We start from the raw sequence: 21,292 nt of genomic DNA on the forward strand, positions 1-21,292 counted from the left end.
AGTTTCAATTGATTCATTTTTCTCCTTTGGGTGTCCCATAATATTATCATTCACTGTGTACCTCATAATCTTTGATTGTATGTCAAACATTGTGATTTTACCTTGTTGGGCATAACCAGTTTTTGCATCCCTATGAATACCCATGAGCTTTGTTCCAGGATGTAGTTACTTGGAAACTGTTTCTTTTGGATTTTCCTTTAAAGATTTGTTAGTAGAAACTCAAGCCCAACTTACACCAAAACCAATTATTTCCCACTGTTGATGCCAAGACCTTTTGTGTATCCCAGCCAAGCCCTGAGAATCAGGAAGTTTTCTAGGCTAGCTAGTGAGAATAGGCACTTTCCTCAGCCCCTGGTGGCATGTTTCTTCTTGTTCTTTTTCTTGACTTTTCCCCCAGTCTTGTGTATATTTGGCTGTCTGTGAATTCAACCAACCATAGATGAAAAACAGTCAGAGAAAAAAATGCATCTATACTGAACAGGTACAGAATATTTTTCTTGTCATTAGCCCCTAAAAATGCAGTACAGCAAATATTTACCTAGCATGCACATCTGGAGACTTAAAAGCATACAGGAGGATGTGTGTCATATCTGCCAACAGCAGGCCAGCTTATCCAAGGCCCTGGGACATACAGGGATTTGGTCTCCAATGAGGCTTGGAACCAATCCCCATGAGTACCAAGGGACAGGGATGACTGCAGCTTCTTCACATGCAATAGCTGGAAATGGGACCTTCTGCAGATCTCAGGATCTCTTCCTGCAGGCACGCTCCTCCCAGTGGCTCATCTCTCGCTCCCTCACACCCAACTCTCAGCTCTGTCTTCTCAGAATCTTCAAGGCTCTGGATTCTTCTTCTTGATGCTGTGGTCTGAAAATTTTCTAAATCTAGTAAGCCAGGGCACTCATAGGACTCAAGAAGAATTCTCCCCTCTCTCATGGATAGCTGTCTACCCAAATAAACTATTTCCACTAGAATCCTTATTTCAGGGGCTGCTTCTGATGAAGGAAATTGATAAAAAAGAAGGATTCAGAAAAATAACCAAATTGTTTCTAGAACATTCCTAATATCCACACTGGGTCACTTCACTCTTTCTACCTTGTGCCATGAACTCTTTCCTGTGTGTCCCCCTGCCACAGTCATGGCACAACTGTTCGACAGATCCTGTTACCTAGGCTGCGCTTTGGACGTAGCACATACCAAATGCTACTTCATTTGTTTAATGAGTGATGTTCTAATCTTCCTCAGAAATTAAGTTATAGAATAGACACAAATCTAAATGACAAAGAAACAGCTCTAAATAGGTAAAATCCCTGTTGATTCTATTACCAGCAATTTATGCAATCATGCAATCCCTAGCACCAGAAAGGTGCACAAGATTTTCCAAGTAAATTACTTAATTTATGTATTTATTTATGGTACCGGGGATTGAACTTAACCACTGAACCACATTCCCAGCCAATTTTATTTTTTTATTTACAGACAGGGTCTCACTGAGCTGCTTAGGGCTTCGCTGAGTTGCTGAGGCTGGCTTTGAACTCACGATCCTCCTGCCTCAGCCTTCCAAGATGCTGAGATTACAGGCGTGTGCTACTGCGACTAGCTCAAATAATGTTTAATGGTTTAAAGTGGACATATTCACTGTAGTGTGAGATATTGATAGTGGACGAAGGAGGTGGGCAGGGGACAAGGAGGATATGAAAACTCTGTACATTGCCCTGAATTTTGTTTTGAACTTAAAAAGTACTTGAGAAATATAATTTATTAATTTTTAAAAATAAATAAATAAATGAAAGATACGTATAGCAACACTAATTGAAGTTAGTAGTTGATAACCAGATTTAAAGGGGGAAAACTACAACTTTATACGAAATCACATCAATCTCTTAGTGCCACCTCCTGGTGAGAATTGGTCACTGTTCTAGAAACAATTTTGGTGCTCTTGATTTTGATGGTTGTTCTATGTGAGGATATCGTAAATAAAAATTTGACACAATAGGAAAATATTTATACATGTCATTGCAAGCTGCGTGTGAGGAGCAGTCTCTGGTTTTATACATATATGTCTTAAGCCCAAACTAAAATCAGAAATTATTGATTTAGAGGAAAAAAGTTAAATGAAGTATTTAGAAATGGTATATAATAATCCTTCAAAATTTCTCCTGAATTCAAATTAAGGCAAAATGGTAAAAATAAAAATCAAATATATAGAGTTCATCCATCGTCCTCGGTCGGTGAGCCTTCTGGGTCATGCGGTGTGGCAGAGCCTGCAGAAACCGGAGCCTGGATGCTAGGCGAGTTTCTGGAAACCTTCAGGGACACTTCAAATCTACAGAGTAGAAACTATCCTGCCTCAGATCCACACGGCTAGATGGGAAGACACACAAACAAAATGAAAAAACAAGGGAATAAAGTGCTCCAAACAAACCAAGCTGCTCCCATAAGAGAATCCATCGAAGAAATGTCAGAGAAGGAGTTCAGGATGTATTTAGTAAAACTGTTCTATGACTTAATTATATAAGAGAGCAGGCACAGAAGTTAAGCAGTAAAATAAGAGATTCACTTCAGGAGATGAAAGATCACTTCTGTAAAGATAAATTAGAGGTCCTGAAAAGAAATAAAGAAGAAATCCTTGAAGTGAAGGAATCACTAAATCAACTTAAAAGTTCAATGGAAAGTATCACCAACAGACAAGACCATTTGGAAGATGGAACCTCAGGCAATGAAGACAAAATATATAATCATGAAAATAAAGTTGACCCCACAGAGAAGATGATAAATTGCGTGACATTCCCTCACCCAGACACCATGCCTGAACAGCAACTGCTAAAGCCAACCGAGTGGAGCTACTGTGACTACTTCTGGGCTGATAAGAAGGATCCCCAAGGCAATGGCACTGTGGCTGGGTTTGAACTGCTGCTCCAAAAGCAACTGAAAGGCAAACAAATGCAGAAAGAAATGTCTGCATTCGTCCGAGAGAGGATAAAGATTGAAGATGAATATGCAAAGAACTTGGCTAAGCTCTCTCAGAACTCCTTGGCTGCACAGGAGGAAGGCTCCTTGGGAGAAGCCTGGGCCCAGGTGAAAAAGAGTCTGGCAGATGAAGCAGAGGTTCATCTCAAGTTCTCCGCCAAGCTTCACAGCGAGGTAGAGAAGCCCCTAATGAACTTTCGTGAGAACTTCAAGAAAGACATGAAAAAGTGTGACCACCATATCGCTGACCTCCGCAAGCAGCTCGCCAGCCGCTACGCATTGGTGGAGAAGGCCCGGAAAGCCCTCACAGAGCAGCAGAGAGACATGGAGATGAAGACCCAGCAGCTGGAGATTAAGCTGAGCAACAAGACAGAGGAGGACATCAAGAGGGCTCGGAGAAAGTCCACACAGGCTGGTGATGACCTCATGCGCTGTGTGGACCTCTACAACCAGGCCCAGTCCAAGTGGTTTGAAGAGATGGTAATCACCACTTTGGAGTTGGAGCGGCTGAAGGTGGAGAGGGTGGAGATGATCCAGCAACATCTGTGTCAGTACACACAGCTGCGGCATAAGACAGACATGTTCAACCAAAGCACAGTCGAGCCTGTGGACCAACTGCTTCGAAAAGTGGACCTGGCCAAAGACAGAGAGCTGTGGGTCAGAGAGCACAAAACGGGCAACATTTGCCCAGTGGACATGGAGATCTAGACATGCCTGTGCAGCCCTGGGGATCCTGCCCAGGAGAGGGGCTGGGGGGTCCCATGGAGAGAGGGTGGTGGCTCCCGCTGGGTGAAGCTGCCCTCCCACCCACTCTCCTGTCCACTGAGGAGAGAGGAGAGAGCTGGCAATTCCAGAAGGGTGATCTGGATGGCTCAGCTGGGGAATCCCAAATATTCCCAGGCCAAGAAGACAGACCTGCAACCCTGCCCTTGTCTCCAAGACTGAAGCCCCCCCCAAACCCCGTGCCGTGCTTGTTGCTCTGAGAACAAACTGAGGCTGGAACTTTGTAGTCCCTGCTGAGTTCCATAGGGGTGGCCCTCACACACTTGTGTCTTTGGATGCCCCAAAGCCCATCCTCCAGCTGGTCCCTTTTTCTCGGGGGCTTTGGAAGAACAGGGAAGGGCTGTCTCTGCCTCCAAGCCAATGTCAGGATCAGAATCATGGATAGAAGGCGCTGTCAGCTCAGCCTGCACCTAGAATCCTTTACGGCCCTCTCTCTATTTTTCTCATTGTATTCTGGGAGCCCAAATCTGGCTTTTCTTGGCCACTTTTCATCCCCGTGGGTCTTGGGAAGGCCTGTCTTCTGTCTTCCCTGACCAACCCTGCCCAGAGAGGTCAGGATGGAACTACCTCATTCGGCAAATTAGCCCCAAGTCGGAGCATTGATTCACGGTTCCTATCAGACCAGGCATCATCTCTGAAGTCTCTGGAAATCCTGATCCCTCCATTCCTCAGCTGCTTTCTCAAGGCCGTCCCCACCCCCACCCTGCCACCCCTGCCCAGTCTCACTAGAGGGAGCTTTCCAAAGTTCTCTGCCAGGGAGACCCCCTCCAGCTGTGTGCATGTCCAAAAGCTTTGAGGGATGGAGATGAGCCAGAAACCACATGGGGTCTGTCTCCCATGGTGTCCTGTCCAACACGGGGCTACCCTGACCCCCGCTCTCTCAGGCTGCCCACCAAGGGCTTAATAGAGCTAGGTCAGTCCCACATGAGAGACAGGTTAGGGCAAGTCTTTGTCAGACTCCATCTGCTTATGCATGATAGGGTTTGGACTGCTGTCCCTTGTATGAGCATTGCAGACTCTCTCTTTGCTATCCAGGCGTGTCCTGCCACCTGGGCCTCCAGCTCCTCTGAACTTTCCAGAGCCCTGCACCGAGCCCTCGCTTGGTGCCAGCACCTCCTTTCCCTCTGTCCATCTTCCCTGGAGAAGCCTGAGCCAAGTGTGACTCTGGAAGCTTTTCAGCACTACCCCTGGGTTCAGCCCACCACTTTCTTTCTCTACTACAGCAAACACCATCTACCCCATCTTAGCCTAGAGAATCAGCCTGAGGAGGCTGGGAGAAAAAGTTGACACAGTGAGCAAGGAACAGCTTCTAGCCAGAAACCCCTGCTCTGAGAGCCCATCTTTCCCATTGATGGCTTTTGGCTTGACCCTTCCGTCTCCCATGGCGGCAGAATTCTACGAGCACAATTCAGGGATCTTTCCCTCCATTTTACATTGCTAATAATGGATGTTAATCTTGAATTCTTCAGCATCTCTTCCATTGAATTCGAATGGCTTTCTCATAGTTTATTTTAGAAAGATGTTCAATATACTAAAGCAAACCAGAAAAAAAATCAAATATATAGCTTTGATGAATTCTATCACGTTTCTCCCTGAGTTTTCAACTCTTAATTTTTGTAGCTTATTCACGACCCCTATCATGTTCTTAATTTCTTTCAATGCCTTTTCTTTCAGTTCTTTGGTGGGCATGGGTTTTAGACATGCTTTCATTTTTCTGAAGGAATGTATTCTGTTCCATATTCTCTTTTTAAAAAAATATTGTTTGGGGGGGGCTGGGGTAGTGGAGTAGTGGTAGAGCACTCGCCTAGCATGTGTGAGGTCCTGAGTTTGATCCTCAGCACCACATAAAAATAAATAAAGGCATAAGAAAAAAAATATTTTTTTAGTTGTTCCTAGACCTTTCTTTTTTTTTTTTAATTTATGTATATGTATTGCTGAGAATCGAACAAGTGACTCACACATGCTGGGCAAGTGCGCTATCACTGAGCCCAGCCCATATTCTCTTTTTTATAGAGATTTTATATATCTTTACTGTTGCTTATCTCATGTGAAGCTAGTTTTACTGAACTTGGATGAACGGCTGAGCTGAACACACTCTCTAGCCTCACCCTGCAGTGGTTTAACAGCTTTGAGCCTGCTCAGGTCTCTGGGCTCTGCTCAGGTCTGTTGGCCCCGCTCAGCTCCTGTGCTTGCTGGGTGTGCTCCTTTGCCTTCTCTTCTATTGGCCCTGTCCTGCTGAACTTTAATTCCTCTTCTGATGAACTCTCGGCTGCTGGACTTTGCTTTAGATGGAACCTTCATTTGTCAGGTGAAGAATTTCCAAGGCCCAGGACAATTGGCCCTTTTCTTATGCCCCTCTGTCCTCCCTCCCTGGGTCCCGCTGACTTCCCTCTCCAGGCTCAGGCTGCTGTTTTTTGGATTTCCAGAATATGGGCTGGCAGGCGGGATTCTTCTGTGTTCAGGTCCATCTGATTATTTGTTTCCCCTGATTCTTCCTTTCTAAATGCTGACAGCACCGACTTAGATTTGAGATTTCTTGGGTATATGTTGTCCTGACTGTGAGGAACATACTGTCTATGGTTTTTTTTTTTTTAATATTTATTTTTTAGTTTTCGGTGGACACAACATCTTTGTTTGTATGTGGTGCTGAGGATCGAACCCGGGCCGCATGCATGCCAGGCGAGCGCGCTACCGCTTGAGCCACATCCCCAGCCCTGTCTATGGGTTTTTGGTTGCACTATCCTGGTGGAGGTTTAAGGGAGAATTCAGGTAGATTAAACACTACACAGTCTGTGTGATAATTTCACACATGTATATAATGTGCATTAGTCAAACCAGTCTAATGAGCATTTCCACCTTCGTAAATATTTTCAGTTATTTGTGTTGGGAACCTTTAAATTCTTCTCTTCTAGTTTTTCATATCCCGTTATCCAATCTCCCTTTCTGCCCACTCTTCCCTATGCTTCCCAGCCTCTGGTAACCACTATTATTCTATTTTTATGAGATCAATTTTTTTAGCTTCCATATATGAGTGACAAGACAAGATATTGATCTTTCTATGCCAGATTTATTTTCCTTAATGTCCATCAGTTCCATCCATGTTGCTGCAAACAAAGGATTTCATCCTTAAATTACTGGAATATTCTTACCCAGCCATCCCATTGCCCATCTTAGCACAGGTTTCATATGACAACCAAAATGATTTTTCTGGTCATCTCATCCCTTTTTATCAAAAATCATCATTGCCTTCCCAATATTCTTAGACTAAAGCTCCACCTTTGTGACTTTGTGCAGGGATCCCTGTATGCTACGGTACTTTTAAAGATGCCCAGTCTTGCCCCTCCCATCTAACACCAACTCCAGCCTCCTGGAAGGTCTTTCCATTCCTCCCGCCCTTGGTACAGGCCGTTCTCTCTTTGGTGTAACACATCAAACCTACCACAGGCTCCCAGTTAACTAATCCTGAACTATTCCCACACTTAACTCTTGCTGCAGCCTTAACTTAAATGTTATATTGTCTTCTCTTATTCGACTTACCTCCTCAGTCTCTAGCTGATGTTCCCATGTGATCCCGTGACTCAGTTTCCCCTGCCAACTTAGAATTGATTGCATTGCTTGCTGGAAGGGCACATGTGCACAGGCAATCTCTAGGATGTGGCAGGTAATTACTGAAAATGACTCTGAGTCTCATCATTACTGAGAGTGATTTGGGTGACTAGTAAGGCAGTCAGTGCTTCTTGACAATAAACAAACCCTACTTTATGTAAATGACAATTGGTAGACCAGGATTCTGTCATCCTACTGGATGTTACTTACATCTGATAATGTATGAGCTAGTTCTCATTGACACCAAGCCAAGAATTCGGTTTTCACAGTAGAAAGCCCAGGCAAGGTGCACAATAAGGCAGATCTGAGTCCTGCCGTGCATTTTTTCTATGCTGTCCACATCAATGCTCACAACACAATGGCTTGTGTTCAACTGGCCCCGGCCTCAAAGCAGTTTGCTGGTTCTTCCTACATAAATTTCCAAAAGGGTTTGCTTGCCTAGAGCTGAGAGAGTCGGAGCAGGGGCAGGGGAATAGGATGCAAGAGACTGAGACACCTGGATCAGAACTTGAACCCACACTCCATCCGCAGCCCTCCTTGACAGGACAGGAGCGTGGGATCTCTGGCGGGCTCCACCTCCCGAATCGGCTCCGCCTCCACACCCGGGTCTTGTCCCCACGACCGTACCGTCTCACACCTCAATCCATGCTCCCGCCCCGCCCCGCCAGCACGCAGGTCCCCGCCCCCCTCCGTCGCCCCGCCCCCACGGCGCGGCCCGCCCCGGCGCTCCTGTCGCCCCGCCCCGTCCGCTCGGGTCGGCGGGAGCCCGCCTCCCCCCTCGTCTTAGCTGCCGGGTTCCTCGCGCTGGCCCGGCCCCGGCCCCGGCCCCGGTCCCGGGCTCGAGCCACGTCCCGGCCCGAGCCCCGCTTGCTCGCCGCGGGCCCGCCCGCCTGGGGCGGAGCTGCGGCAGGTGCCGGCGCGGGGCGTGGCGGGCGTCCGGGGCGCCAGGTGCGCCCCCGCGCCAAGATGGCCGACCGCCGCCCGCCCGCTGCGGCCCCGCTGCTGCGCGCCGCCCTCTGCCTGCTGTGCTGCGCCCCGGCGGCCGTGCGCGCCGTCCCGGAGCTCGGGCTCTGGACCCAGGCGGTCGACGACGTAAGTGGGCGGTGGGGGCCGCGTCCGGGTCCCGGCCCTCGCAGGGCGCGCTCGCCACCGGCCGGGGCTGCTCCCCTGGCCCCGCCGAGCCCCAGGCGCCCGAGGCCTCTGTCCGCGGTAGCGGCGGCCAGGGGCGCCCGACCCGCGCCCAGGAAGAGCAGGCTGGCCCTGCCGGGCGGTTGTCCCTGCCCAGCGCCCCCAGGCCTGGGGCCACGTCCTGGTTACTCGAACCGGAGCCCGAGTCTCGGCGACCCGGTGCACCTGGGCCACCGACCCGCCGGGCGGGCGCAGTGTCTGCGGCCTGCTGTTCAGACTGAGCAGAGCGCGCTGGCCGCCGCCTTTCCTTCTCAGATCAGAGAGGGGTCGCGCAGGTCACCCCTCCTCCCCGGCCTTTCCCTGGCTGTCGGGTCAGTTCCGGGACCTTGTGGCGCGGGGCGGGGCCGTGGTTCTGGAGCCTTGGAGGGGCCGGCTGCAGGAATGGGTGGGTGGACACGTCCCTGTTGCAGAACTGGCGTCCTGTGGTTAGGGGAGATGCTGTGGGAGGAAAGCAGGGGTAGAATTATGGAAAATCTTGCAAAAGAGAGACAGAAAGTCGGGAAGAAGCATTATTTCCTTTTCTGGAATCAGATGACTCATCCAGCTCTGTTTGTGATGAGTATTTTCCACATGCATCGAAATGATGTCCAACTAAAGATGAAATTTACATTTTAATTTCCTCAAACCGCCCCCCACCCCCTCCATGAACAAAAGCTACACAGAGGAACAAATGTGGGCATTTTTCTGTTTTTCAGACCCAATGCAACTATTTCTTCCAGGGTTTTTCTAAGTTTGTGCTCTGTGTTGTGCACCTGTATGTATCTGCTTTTTTGAATTTCTCTGGACAGTAAGAAACAAAATTTAGTAGACCACACTTATGGTTTCCTGCTGTTCCTATAGTGGAAGCAATTAAGAAAGTCATCATAAACTGAAGCAAATTTACTGTGCACACTGTTAATCTGCTTGAGCATATCTCCAAAGCTATTTGCCTGTGTGTTGGATGGTGACAATCCAAAGGCCACAGGGGAAGAGTGACTTTGATCCATGAAGAGAAGTTTTGTTTCTTGGATGCCACATAATTCAATTAGGCTAACATTATTCTTATGTAACTGGCAAGTAGTGGTGGGTCCATAGGGCCATCTTTGCAAAAAGTGGGCTGATTTTTTTCCCCCATTTTAGGTGGTCAAAATTCTCCCCTCAGAAAAGGAAAAAGGAGTGGGGCTTTCTTTGATTTGTACTGCAAATCCATCAAGAAATGTTCTTTTGATTAAGTTTAGCAAACAGCTAGTGTGCCTTGCACTAGACTGGTCATTGTTGTTACAAAGATGAATTTTACACACTGCCCCATATCTTAAGAAGCTCATGCAATATTAGGGACAACTGATTCATGAGTGGATAATTATGTATGTGGCAGCATGCCCAGGATAGGAACGTCAAGTTTGGGTATGTTGAAATTACAACAGGAAGCCATAACAGTTTAGGAAGGAGATAGTTTATCAAAAGTACATTCACTTTGATGCAGGCTGGGGTTATGGCTCAGTGATAGAGTGCTTGCCTCGCATATGTGAGGTACTGGGTTCATTTCTCAGTACCGCATATAAATACATGATTAAAATAAAGGCCCATCAGCAACTTTCACTTTGAAACCAAGCCAGCAGCATGCAGTTGCATAGACCCTGCATGTCACATCCCAGTCGTACTAATTGCGCAGTGCCCCAGCTCTGCCCCCACCCCAGCTGGGGCACTTCTGATTCTCACTGAGAGCAAGTGCAGAATAGGCTTGCTGGACAGGATTTTAAGCAAGTGAGTGATGTGATCAGACTTAAATTTTAAAAGATTCTCTCTGGTCAGACAAAGGAGTTCAAGGATCAGAGATCTCTACTTTGTAGGGTAAAACTATTCAAACAGTAGAGGAAAAAAATTTAACCAGATCTTTTTATGTTTGTTTTTCATTTTAGAAATCAGGACCCTTGATATTTAGGAAAACTATGTTTAACTCTACTGAGATCAGGTTTTCTGGTAAGCATAACTAAATAATATACTAATATAAACATCTATATTATAAGTTAATCCATTAATTTAATGTAAACTAATGTAACAGCATATATAGAAAGCTAAGCAAATATTTTGTTTTTAAGTGATCCTGACATTTTAGAGTTTGGTTTCAGTCAAGACTTTGGTTATTACTGAATGGTTTTTTCTCATCCTTCAGAAAATGGAATATGAATCATTCTTTAAAAATTATAATTAAGGTCTAATAAAGTAGCCTTCAGCAAAAAAATATTTGTTTTATGTGATATTTGACTGAGTCCCAGATTTCAAAAGATAAAAATCCAGGCTCTTGTTTTGCTCAGTTGGTAGAGTGTTTGCCTTGCATACACAGGCCCTGGGTTCCAGCACCACCACAAAAAAAAAAAAAAAAAAAAAGGTAAAAATCCTTTGAATACATGAAATGTGATTGTGATAAGCCCTTAATAGTCCTGAAATTTTCTAAGTATGCATGGTTCAGTACAAAAAAAATAGCTGGACACTACCATTTTAACTATGAGTTCTAGGACTTATGAAAATGAAAATATTTGTTAAGTGCTGTCTTCTCTGTGTAATTGCTGTTGTACCCATATTTTTTGTATACTTTTAATGGATCCTATTTACTGTGGTCGAATTCTAGGAAAGTTCGTTACCAGGATAAAGCATATTCTTAGGGTAAAGCAAACTGGCTTCCCCGAGATCCAAAACTAGGCCCCTTTCCTCTCTCGTGTGTTAGGGGTGAGTCTGCAACTCGTGGGTGTCTCCCCCGGAAGCTAGGCCAGCCAGCAGACAGGGAACAGAGGTGGTTTAGAGAAGTTCTGGTTTCATAGTCATCCAGGTGACCAGCATGTGAGGAGGAAGTTGAAGTCTTGGGCCGGTGAGAAAAAGTTCTGCCCTCTGTTTGCTTCAGTGAATTTATGTCTCCGACTAGACAAACAGGCTTTCAACCTCTGACTGAGGCTGACAGAGACTATATGGGGGAGGAAATAATGTGGTCTACTGCAGGTGTCTTAAAACTTCTCTGCATAATGCCTAAGACAGTTTAAGAATAGACTGTAGTCAAAAAGTGATTTTAGCATATCTGAAGAAGGAATGGGGCAGGACAGAGGATGCAAGAGCAGAGTGTAACCCTGCTGGGATTTAGTCAAACTCTGAGTGACTGTACAGCAGCGCTGTAAGGAGAGAGAGTGCTGGGCCATGGCTAGAGCTATAATGTGGCTGGCCCGTGTGGGGGAAGCACCCACCTGAACCTTTGTCCTGGTGCCACACTCACCAGGCAGCCTTCCTGTCACCAGGGTGCTTCCAGGGAAGGAATTGGCCATCAATGCATGTCCAGTCTGCAGCTCCTCGTTGTTAAGAGTGAGTAAACGGCAGTCTAGTTTATCCGTTGACAGGATGGGATCCAGTGTTGGTGTTCTCACAGAACAAGTTTTAGTGCCTGCAGAATTAAGTGTGGTCTCAGCTCTTAGATGTGTTCTTGCTGTTATGGGACATCAGACATCTGGCTTTCTCTTAGGTGACTCCTCTTCTGCTACCCAGTTCAGGATGCAGTCATGTGGAGCATGTGTTGAAAATATCTCAGTGCAATTCACCAGCTGTTGACCTCATTATATCTAGAAAAAGCATTTGAAAAAATTCAACACCCATTCATGATAAAAACTCAGAAAACTAGAGATAGAAGGAAACTTCTTCAACCTGATAAAGGGCATCTATGAGAAGCCTGTAGCTAGCATAGCACTGTCAGTTCTCTCCAGATTGATCAATCAAGTCAGTTTAATCCCAATCAAAGCTAAGAAGGCTCTTTTACAGAATTAACTACCTGTTTCTAAAATTTATATTAAAATACAGAAGACCTGGAATGGCCAATACAGTTTTGAAAATGAACCAGGTTGAAGGGCTTTTGTTGTCTGATTTCAAAACTGTAGATTCATGGTGTAATTCTGGAGTAGGAATGGGTGTATAGACCGTGAAACAGACCAGAGAGCCCAGAGACAAACCTGAGCACAAGGGTTTGATTTTCTTCTAAGGTGCAGGGTTGTTCCTAGGAGAAGGGAGCATCTGGTTAACAGTGGCTGCTGCAACGAGTGGACATCCACATGGGAAAAGGCCTCTCCACTCTTCAGACATGGCGCCCATCTCTCTCCAGAGCTTCCATTGCACACTAGATCACTCTTCATTCAGTGCTTCATTTTGAATATTCTTCTGCTTTCCTCCTGGGTTCCTTTCTGCATCCCGTTCCTTCTCAGCAGTCTATACTTTTCCTTGATATCTTCGAGCTAGTGAAACACTCTGTCACATGCTTGTTTGCTCGTCCCTCATCTTTGTCATTTGGACTGATTTATCCATGAAGGCTACAGGACAGCTCTTCCTGTATTGTGTGTCTAGAGTCTTTGTTTCAATGATGGGTGTTGTGAATTGTACACTTGGAGTGCTGCATGAGGTTGTGGCAGGGTGTAAGAGCTCTCCTGAGCTTCCCCCACCTCTACTCTTCCCTTTTTCCATCTGTGTTCTGATCCTAGCAACCCTTCTTGAGGTGGTCAGGTCATGCTCACGCTCACCTGGGCATTTGCATTTACCGCCTCCCCTCCTCTCTGGGTCTGCTCCAGTTCTCCTCCCCCTCCAGCTCACCTCCACATAACTATACTTCAAGCTTTGTTGAATGGCATCAGGTGCCCTGCCCAGTGCTCCTCCACACCCTTTTGTCAGCCTCTGAGACTGTCCCAAGTACCTGCTTGTTGATCCTTCCCTCCCCAGCACCTCCTAGGTCATGGATAAGAATTATTCTTTTTTACCATTACCACCCTATTGTACAAATGCCCTGTACAACAAGGCACTTAAGTATATTTTGAATGACTGAGTAATAACATTTTAGACTGATGTAGGTTCTGCCTTCACATAGCAGGCTAGTGGGTTGATTCTGACGTTGGAGTTACAGTGACAGTGGTATAGTAACTTTTGGTTAGCTGTAATAATTCAATGAATGTATCTGTGATTTCACAATGACTTTCTGGGGAAGTTAATGTTTTACTCATTGTTACATTAAAGTCTCCTATTTAAAATCGCATTCTCAAAGCCTTAAGTTTATGCTAGACTATACATTATTAATATAATATGAAACTTTCTTTTTCTAAACAGTTAAGTCATTCAGTTGTCTGAGGCCTGTGAAGTTTACCATAGAGTGGACCTTGAAGTATCATACCTGTCACAACGAGTACCCTGAGCTGGAAGTAAGTAAAGCGCAGTCTCGGTGTGAGCAAAGCTATGAGGGGCTGCCTCTTTCTCTGCAGGTGGCCCACGTACTCCCTGGAATGTGTCTCTACTTTCCTAAGTAAGACTTGCATCTCTGAAAAAAAGCTACAAAAGAAAAATTTTAAGTATAAAAATTTATTAGCTTATCAGGAGGAGGCTAGAAAAAGAGATTGTAATTTTAGAAGTGCCCCAGGTTAATGTTGGGACTTAAGCAACAAGTCGGAAGTGTATGCATTCTGAGAGGACTATATGCCTTATGGTTGCCTTGTCTCTTACCAAAAATGTCAGTAAATGTTGAAGGTAGGCTTGTAGGGGCCATGGATAGAGGGACTGTGGGTTACACACAAGTGAAAATCAACTGACACTTGAGAAAGAAATTTTAAATTTTACTTCTTTTAAAATACTAGCTTTAGGGAACCTAGAACTTTGTGAGAACAAGTAGGTTCAGTGAGTTCAAGTCTATCTCAGAGAAGGGTGAGGAGGAGAAGGAAACATGGGAAGATGGGAGGGAGAGGCCACACTCAGGAAGGCCTCCGCACCTGGTTCTTCCCGCCTGAGGGCCCAGGACCCTGGTGTCTCCCTGACGGATGGGTCCTAGGTGGCTCTCTTGATGGTCACCTGGAATCATTTCATTTTAGCTTCATTTTCATTTTCACCTTCTCCAGTATCTGTTTGGCTTGTATCATGAACAATGCTTGTGTTCCCATATTTTATTTGTATTCTCTTTTCATTCAGAATAAATGTCCCTTTCCTTGAATACTGCCTTTTTTACTTTAACTCCCAGTTTTTTATCCCTTCACACTAAACTCTTCAATGTATTTCTTTGGAACAGGTATTCACGTAGATTATACAGTATAATTATTTAATTTGGGAAATTTAACATGGATGTGGTGCCACCTGATGTATTATTAGACCTTGCTTGCACTTCCCCTGTGTCCCAGTCGTGTCTTTGTGGTTTGGGGAGAAGCCAGAAAGGGCCATGTCCAGCATCACAGCGCATCATCCTTCCTTGTTTTTGTTTTTCGTTGCTGATAATCTAGAATGACGTTTTATTTTTGAAGCGTGTGAACACATTTATTTTTACAAAATACCCCTTAGTTTGTATATTTCTGATACTACCTTATCAGATTCAGATTATTTACTTGTGGCCAGAATGCCATAGAATCCTGCTTTGTCCATTTTTGGTGATGTTATTTGGTCAGTTGATTCAGGAGGCATCTGCTAGCCTTCTTCAGTATAAAGTTACTACTTTTCTCTTTGTTATTAGCAATAATTTGTAGGGACACTTTTTTCCTTTGGTATTGGGGTGCTTTACCACTGAGCTACATCCCAGCACTTTTTAAATTTGATTTTGACACAGGGTCTCTCTCAGTTGCTCAGGCTATCTTCAAACTTTGCAGTCCTCTGGTCTTAGCCTCATGAGTTGCTGGAATTACAGGCGTGTACCAGTATGTCTGATTGGGAAAGTGATTTTGACACTGTAAATACCCTATCTTTTCATCAAACATTCGTCATTTACTTTAGCATTCTTTTTACTTGCCTGTCAATAACCCAGTCATCAGAATGTACATAATAATTTTCTTTTGTTATATAGGTTATAATCTATTACTACTTTTTAAAAATTTATTTTCTCAAATTGGCCTATATTTGGTCTGTGAGAACCTTTTTTTTGTACTGGTGTTTGAACCCTGGAGCACTTTACCACTGAGCTATATCACCAGCCCTTTTGTATTTTTTTTAGTTTGAGACAGGTTCTTGATAAGTTGCTAAGGGGCTCACTGAATTGGTGAGGCTGGCCTCAAACTCTGGATGCATCTGCCTCAAGCTCTGTGATTCTAGGTGAGCACCATGTGCCAGATGAGAACCAGCATTCTCAGTGGCTGAGCGCTGCCATCAGGAGCTTGGCTTATGCCTTTGTTCAGGATGCAGAGAACCTCAGGCTGTTGACTTGTAAGCACCTCCTCTGTGTTCGGTTGGGTTATACCTTTGCTTTGGGTGGCTGTTTGTTTTACCTTTCTTTGTAATTTAGTGCTATTTTCTTTGTAAAATCTCTTATACATAGGATAAGGTAGAAGTTGGCCCAGGACAAATTATGCTCTAGTTTCCTATGAACGATTTCTTTGTGGTGGCATCCTAATCAGTCATTTTCATACAGCAAGATTATGATTATGCAATGAATTCCATCAGTATGTACAACTACGATGTGCCAATAAAAATGGGAAAAAATTGATTATAGTTCTGTGCAGTGGCATGCACCTGTAATCCCAGCTATTTAGGAGGTGAACACAGGGGGATTAAAAGTTCAAGACCAGCTTGGACAATATTGCAAGACTCTATCTGAAAATAAAATAAAAAGGCTGGAGCCCAATAGTAGAGCACTCATTTTCAAGGCCATATGTAATCTATTTATGTAGGTATGTAATGGGATACCCATCACATACCTACATAAATAGGTTACATATTATTGTATCTGAATACATTGGATGGCTAAAATGTTGTGTGTAACCTCAGTTGTACTTAGAATTATATTCAAAACTTTATCTCTTTGGCTTTTTTTTTTCTCTGCATATTTCCAAGTCTTCCAAACTGAATAAACGCTTGGTATTATGTATATATTAAGTGTTGATTATCTTCTAGGAAAAGAAGCATTGAAATAAATTATAACATAGAATTTTACCTTGGGTAGGAGATGTCCCAAAAACACGAACTTGAAGAAGACTTTTGTGCTTATTTGAAGAACATCAACTGCTGGACAACAAAAAATGAAAACTTAGATTGCAACAGTGATTTACAGGTGTTTCCCTCATTGAACGTGAGTAACAGCTGTGTTAAACAGATTTAGATTGCAACAATGATTTACAGGTGTTTCCCTCATTGAATTTGAATATCAGCTGTGTTAAAGCAGAGTCTTATTTGTAGTAAACAGTTTTGTCAGTAATAAGTTCTGTCAGTATCTTGATGGAGGAACTTGATTCTAGTTTTAGACATTCTGTGTGTAGTAGTGTTACGTGGAAAGATCCTGTTCCTTTCTCTGTAGCCCTTTGTAGCAACAGTCTTGCAGAGCCTTTTATGATCCGATGGATTCAATTTACCTCCCATTTGTTCTTCTCACTGTCATCAGTCCTTTGCCCCTGTCCTTCCATGGGATAAGCCCTTGACAAGGTCACCAGTGACCTCTGTGCTGTTAAATCAGTGATCCGTCATGGCCTGTCAGCAGCACTTCACACACAGGCACCCTCCTCTTCATATCCCCTCTCCTGTGGGGCATTAGAGGGCAAGTGTTAATAGTAGTCTTCATGGATCAGGAGGTTATGGGGTAATTTTGTTCTGAAAATCCAAAAATGAAGATGTGTCTTTAGTAAATCTTTGAAGAAGAGTTCTTTTTAAAATGTGTGCAAGAATATAAACAGAGAAAAGTTCACATAAGGACACGTGGATGAATTTTAAAAACTGAATACACCTTTATACTCCCAGATCAAGAACAGAATATTTTAGTACCCAGAACCCGCTTTTATTTTGTGTAGGTTATATGTAAACACCATGCTATTTTATATGAGGGATATACAGATCTGTGGATTTGGTATCCACTGGGTGGGTGGTGAGGTCCTGAACCAGTACCCCCCACGATAACCACTATCCAGCAGTAACCACTCTGTGAAGAAAGTGTTTGTAAAAGCAGAATTTTGTTATTTATTTTCAGAGGATGTTCTCCGATGTTTGGTTTTCAAATCTTTATTCTAACATATTTTTCTTACTTCCTAAAATTACTTTTACCCATAGACGTGCAACAATATATAATGGGGTTATTTTACTTTTTTCCCCTTTTTCCAGAATAAAGAACTAACAGGTATCAGAAATGCTTCAAATCAGGAAGGATCAATGGTAAACCATTTTATTTGTTTTTAAATCAAAAGTACAAAACTTATAGTAAGATTGAGGAAAAAAAAGATGGTAAACAGATAGTGTTATTAAAATCAGAAAGAAAAGCATCTATATAAATTGGCATATGCTGTTTCTGTCTTTGTTTAAAGATCTCTTTACAGTTGTGATTTAAGATTAACTTCTCTGCAGCCTTTCTTTTCTTGAAGAGTAGAATCCCCCTTCTCAATGTGTAAGACAGCATAGCAGGGGACTGCTGTCCTCATTAAGGACACACAGACAGGAACCACGGACGGACGTGAGGGCTGGGCGCGTGGCTCAGTGGTGGAAAGCTCACCTGTTGATCCCAGGAGGGAGGGAGAGGAGGAGAGACTGTGGAGGGAGTCAGGCAGTGTGGGTATTTTGGGGTGGCCAGGATACTACACAAACCACCTTGCGTGGAGAAGAGAAGGAATAGGAGCTGCTCAGGAGTGGCATGTGTGCGATTGTGTGCAGCCATCGGGAGGTTCCTAGTGAGTACAGTGGGCAGTGTTGTTCCTTAGCAGGCTGCTGACCTCGGAATCCTTTAGCCTACATGTGGTTGGTCCTCACATCAACTGCAGATCAAAAATATTTGTAAAAATGAATTTTGTACTGAATATGTACAGAGTTTTTTTTGTCATTTTCCCCTAAACAATACATTAGAACAACTATTTGCATAGCGTTTACATTTCATTAGGCATCATAAATCATATAGAGATGATTTTTAAGCATGCAGAAAGATGTATGTAGGTTATATGCAAACACCATGCCATTTTATATAAGGGCTGTATGGACCCATGGATTTTTGTGTCCCTTGGTTGTGAGGTCCCCCGTAAGGGGCCACAATACTCAGTCTGACTCCTTTCAGACAATGTTATCTGACTTCCTTTCTTCCTCAATTCAGTGTTTAAAGAACACATTTAATTCAAACAATGCTTGATGATATTAGAGTAAAATATGAGAAGTTATATTAAGAAAAAATATTCATGATAATATTAAATAAACAGATCAAATTTTTTTATTTTATTTTATTTTTTTGGTACTGGGAATTGAACTCGGGGGCCCTCCACTGCTGAGCCACATCCCCAGCCCTATTTTATTTAGAGACAGGGTCTCACTGAGTTGCTTAGTGCCTCACTTTTGCTGAGGCTGGCTTTGAATCCTGTCTCAGCCTCCCAAACAGCCGGGATGACAGGCGTGCACCACCACACCTGGCAACAGATCATAATTTAAGGGGAGCCTATAGAAATAAGAGGTAGAGTAGGTTGAAGAGTGAGAAAAGCCTTTTTTTCCCTCTGCCCCTTTTGAGTCTGGGAAGATAGTGGTTTAAAAAAAAAAAGGGAGCAATATTTGTCCTTTGCTGCCTACCCCTCCTTTTTGCTGTTTTATCTGTTTGTGTTTTTAAAAAGTGAACCAACTTAGTTACCAGGAACTGTTTTAATGTATGGTGAACAACTGTTCAACTCTGTCTTACACAGTAGCTTGTTAAGAATAACCTCAAGGATTTTTTTCCCCCATTTCAGGATATTGTAGCCAGAACACAGAGAGATGGGTTTCACATCTTTATTGTTTCTATTAAAACGGAAAAAGCAGACGCCAGCTGGAATTTGAATGGTAAATTACACTGCATACACATTTCTTTACTGTCTGCGTTTTCTGTATTCTTCATCATCACTGATCTGAATCTACATTCTCCGTTAAAAATCTCTCTTTCAGAATTGGATCTGTTAGGCATGCATTTTGAGGATTTAAAATTTCATACTTAATGTACCTTTTTTTAATGGATTGAAAATTTTATTGTTAACAAAAGATACTTTTTAAAAAAACATTTAGTTTTAGATGGACATAATACCTTTATTTTATTTATTTATGTGGTGCTTAGGGTTCAACCCAGTGCTCCACACATGTGAGGCAAGCACCCTACAATTGAGCCATAACTCTAGCCCAGGAAATAACTTTTTATAAAATGAATTTTTCTTTAATTGACAAATAATTGTATATATTTCAGGGTTTTTTGTTTGTTTGTTTGTTTGTTTGTTGGTGCTAGGGGTTGAACTCAGGTATGCTCCACCACTGAGCCACATCCCCATATCCTTTTTTTATGTTTTATTTAGAGACAAGGTCTTGCTGAGTTGCTTAGGACCTTGTTAGGTTGCTGAGGCTGGCTTTGAACTCACGATCCCCCTGGGATCCCTCCCAAGCCACTGGAATTACAGGCATGCACCACTACTTAGAGCTATTTCAGACAAACTTAAGAAATTTCAAACTTCAAAGAGCAATATAAATTTTTCCATCCTGTCAGATCAAAAAAAATCTTAACACATGGAAATGGGTATGCAACTTCTAACAGTTGTCATCTGTTATTTGAAAAATGTATTTTAAAGGATCCGTTTTCTGGGGGGGGGGTACACACTCTAATCCCACCAACGTGGGAGGCCAAGGCAGGAGGATTGTGGGTTCAAACACAGCCTGGGTAACTTAGTGAGACTTGTGTCAAAAAATAACAAGGTCTGGGGATGTAGCTCAGTGGTGGAGTACTTCCCTAGAATGCATGAGGCCCTGGGTTTGATCCCCAGTACTGCCAAAAAATAAATGTATCTCAAGAGAGGCTCTGTCTGCAGCCTAAGAGTGGAAGTAGCCTGTCAGCTGTGGCTTCTACAATCTGTGACACCCGCCTTTGCCCCGACCCTGAGTGCCTCTTAAAGCTCTAGTTCCCTGGTGCCCCATGAGAGCAGGCTCACAATAAACTGTTTTCTAGGGAGTGGACACTGGCCAGAATGACCTTGGCTAATGTTCTCCAGAGTGGGTGTCTGCTGGGTCACAATGGTAGCTAATAGCCTGTGGCAGCCCTGGGCACATTACTCTGATTCTGCCACTGGGGACCTGGAAGGGCTTATTCCAGTGGGAAGAGAGGAGCAGGTGAAGTCAGTGAAGCAAAGTGTCCACCAGCACTGAGGAGGCACTCACCCAGAGGCTGGAGCAGTGGCTTCCTGATGGGGACCGCATCCTGGGCAGATAGTCCAGACAGAAAGAGCAGGGACCTTGACCCTGCCCTGCCCCCCAGCTACAATAGAATACCCAACGTTGGATGATTCACAAAAAATAATAGTGGTTCCTTTCCTCATAGTCTCGGAGGCTGGGAAGTCGTAGATCAAGGCCGTAGTAGGTTTGGTGCCTGGTGAGGGTCTACATCTGCGTGTAGGGTGGCATCTTGCTCTGCCCTCATCTGGCAGGAGGGAGCGAATGCCTCCTCCTCTCCTGGAGTGGGCAGAACAGCTAGAGGGGCCTCACCTGTTCCCTCCCATCCTTTTCCAAGGTGTCGATCCATTGAGTGATGCCCACCCTCTTCTTTTTTGGTGCTGGAGATGGATTCCAGGGCCTTGCGGCTGAACTGCACCTCAGCTCACCACCCCGCTTCTTAGTGTCCCAACAGGGGGGAGTAGGGTTCAGCACATGGATTTTGGGGGGCATTAACACACCAGCCCTTCGCCCCTTTCCCAGGTGTTGTCCCTTTTCCCTGACACCATGGGCAGCATGGAGTCCCTGAAGGCTGGGAGCTGGAACCCCACCTGGCCCTGGGTCCTGCACTGTACATGGCATGCTGCTCATCTCCTCAGGCAGAACCCAA

The 21,292-nt window shown here is 44.3% G+C and overlaps 2 protein-coding genes across 4 annotated transcripts in view; both read left to right on the forward strand.

Annotated features, from left to right (window-relative positions):
* Window positions 1–2,765: 2,765 nt before the first annotated feature.
* On the forward strand, window positions 2,766–3,678 carry LOC124105646 (growth arrest-specific protein 7-like). Its single transcript, XM_046462864.2, has one exon. The coding sequence runs from the start codon at window positions 2,770–2,772 to the stop codon at window positions 3,676–3,678; it is 909 nt and encodes a 302-aa protein (XP_046318820.1). The 5' UTR covers window positions 2,766–2,769.
* Window positions 3,679–8,121: 4,443 nt separating this feature from the next.
* Window positions 8,122–21,292, forward strand: part of Tmem87b (transmembrane protein 87B) — a 53,162-nt gene continuing 39,991 nt past the window's right edge. For all 3 annotated transcript variants that reach the window (XM_058585161.1, XM_058585162.1, XM_046462818.2), the window contains exons 1-6: window positions 8,122–8,451; window positions 10,446–10,506; window positions 13,651–13,742; window positions 16,451–16,576; window positions 17,596–17,646; window positions 19,188–19,278. In XM_058585161.1, coding sequence (XP_058441144.1) covers window positions 8,326–8,451; window positions 10,446–10,506; window positions 13,651–13,742; window positions 16,451–16,576; window positions 17,596–17,646; window positions 19,188–19,278 — 547 coding nt within the window. In that variant the 5' untranslated portion in view covers window positions 8,122–8,325. The remainder of the gene's footprint in view (window positions 8,452–10,445; window positions 10,507–13,650; window positions 13,743–16,450; window positions 16,577–17,595; window positions 17,647–19,187; window positions 19,279–21,292) is intronic.

This window comes from Marmota monax, unplaced genomic scaffold (genome assembly GCF_021218885.2).
Source record: "Marmota monax isolate L192 unplaced genomic scaffold, Marmota_monax_Labrador192_F-V1.1 WCK01_AAM20220418_F8-fsc00245, whole genome shotgun sequence".
Lineage (NCBI taxonomy): Eukaryota > Metazoa > Chordata > Mammalia > Rodentia > Sciuridae > Marmota > Marmota monax.

Excerpts from the sequence above, each read along its gene's own strand:
- LOC124105646 (XM_046462864.2), top strand. The coding sequence starts at position 2,770 with ATGATAAATTGCGTGACATTCCCTCACCCAGACACCATGCCTGAACAG.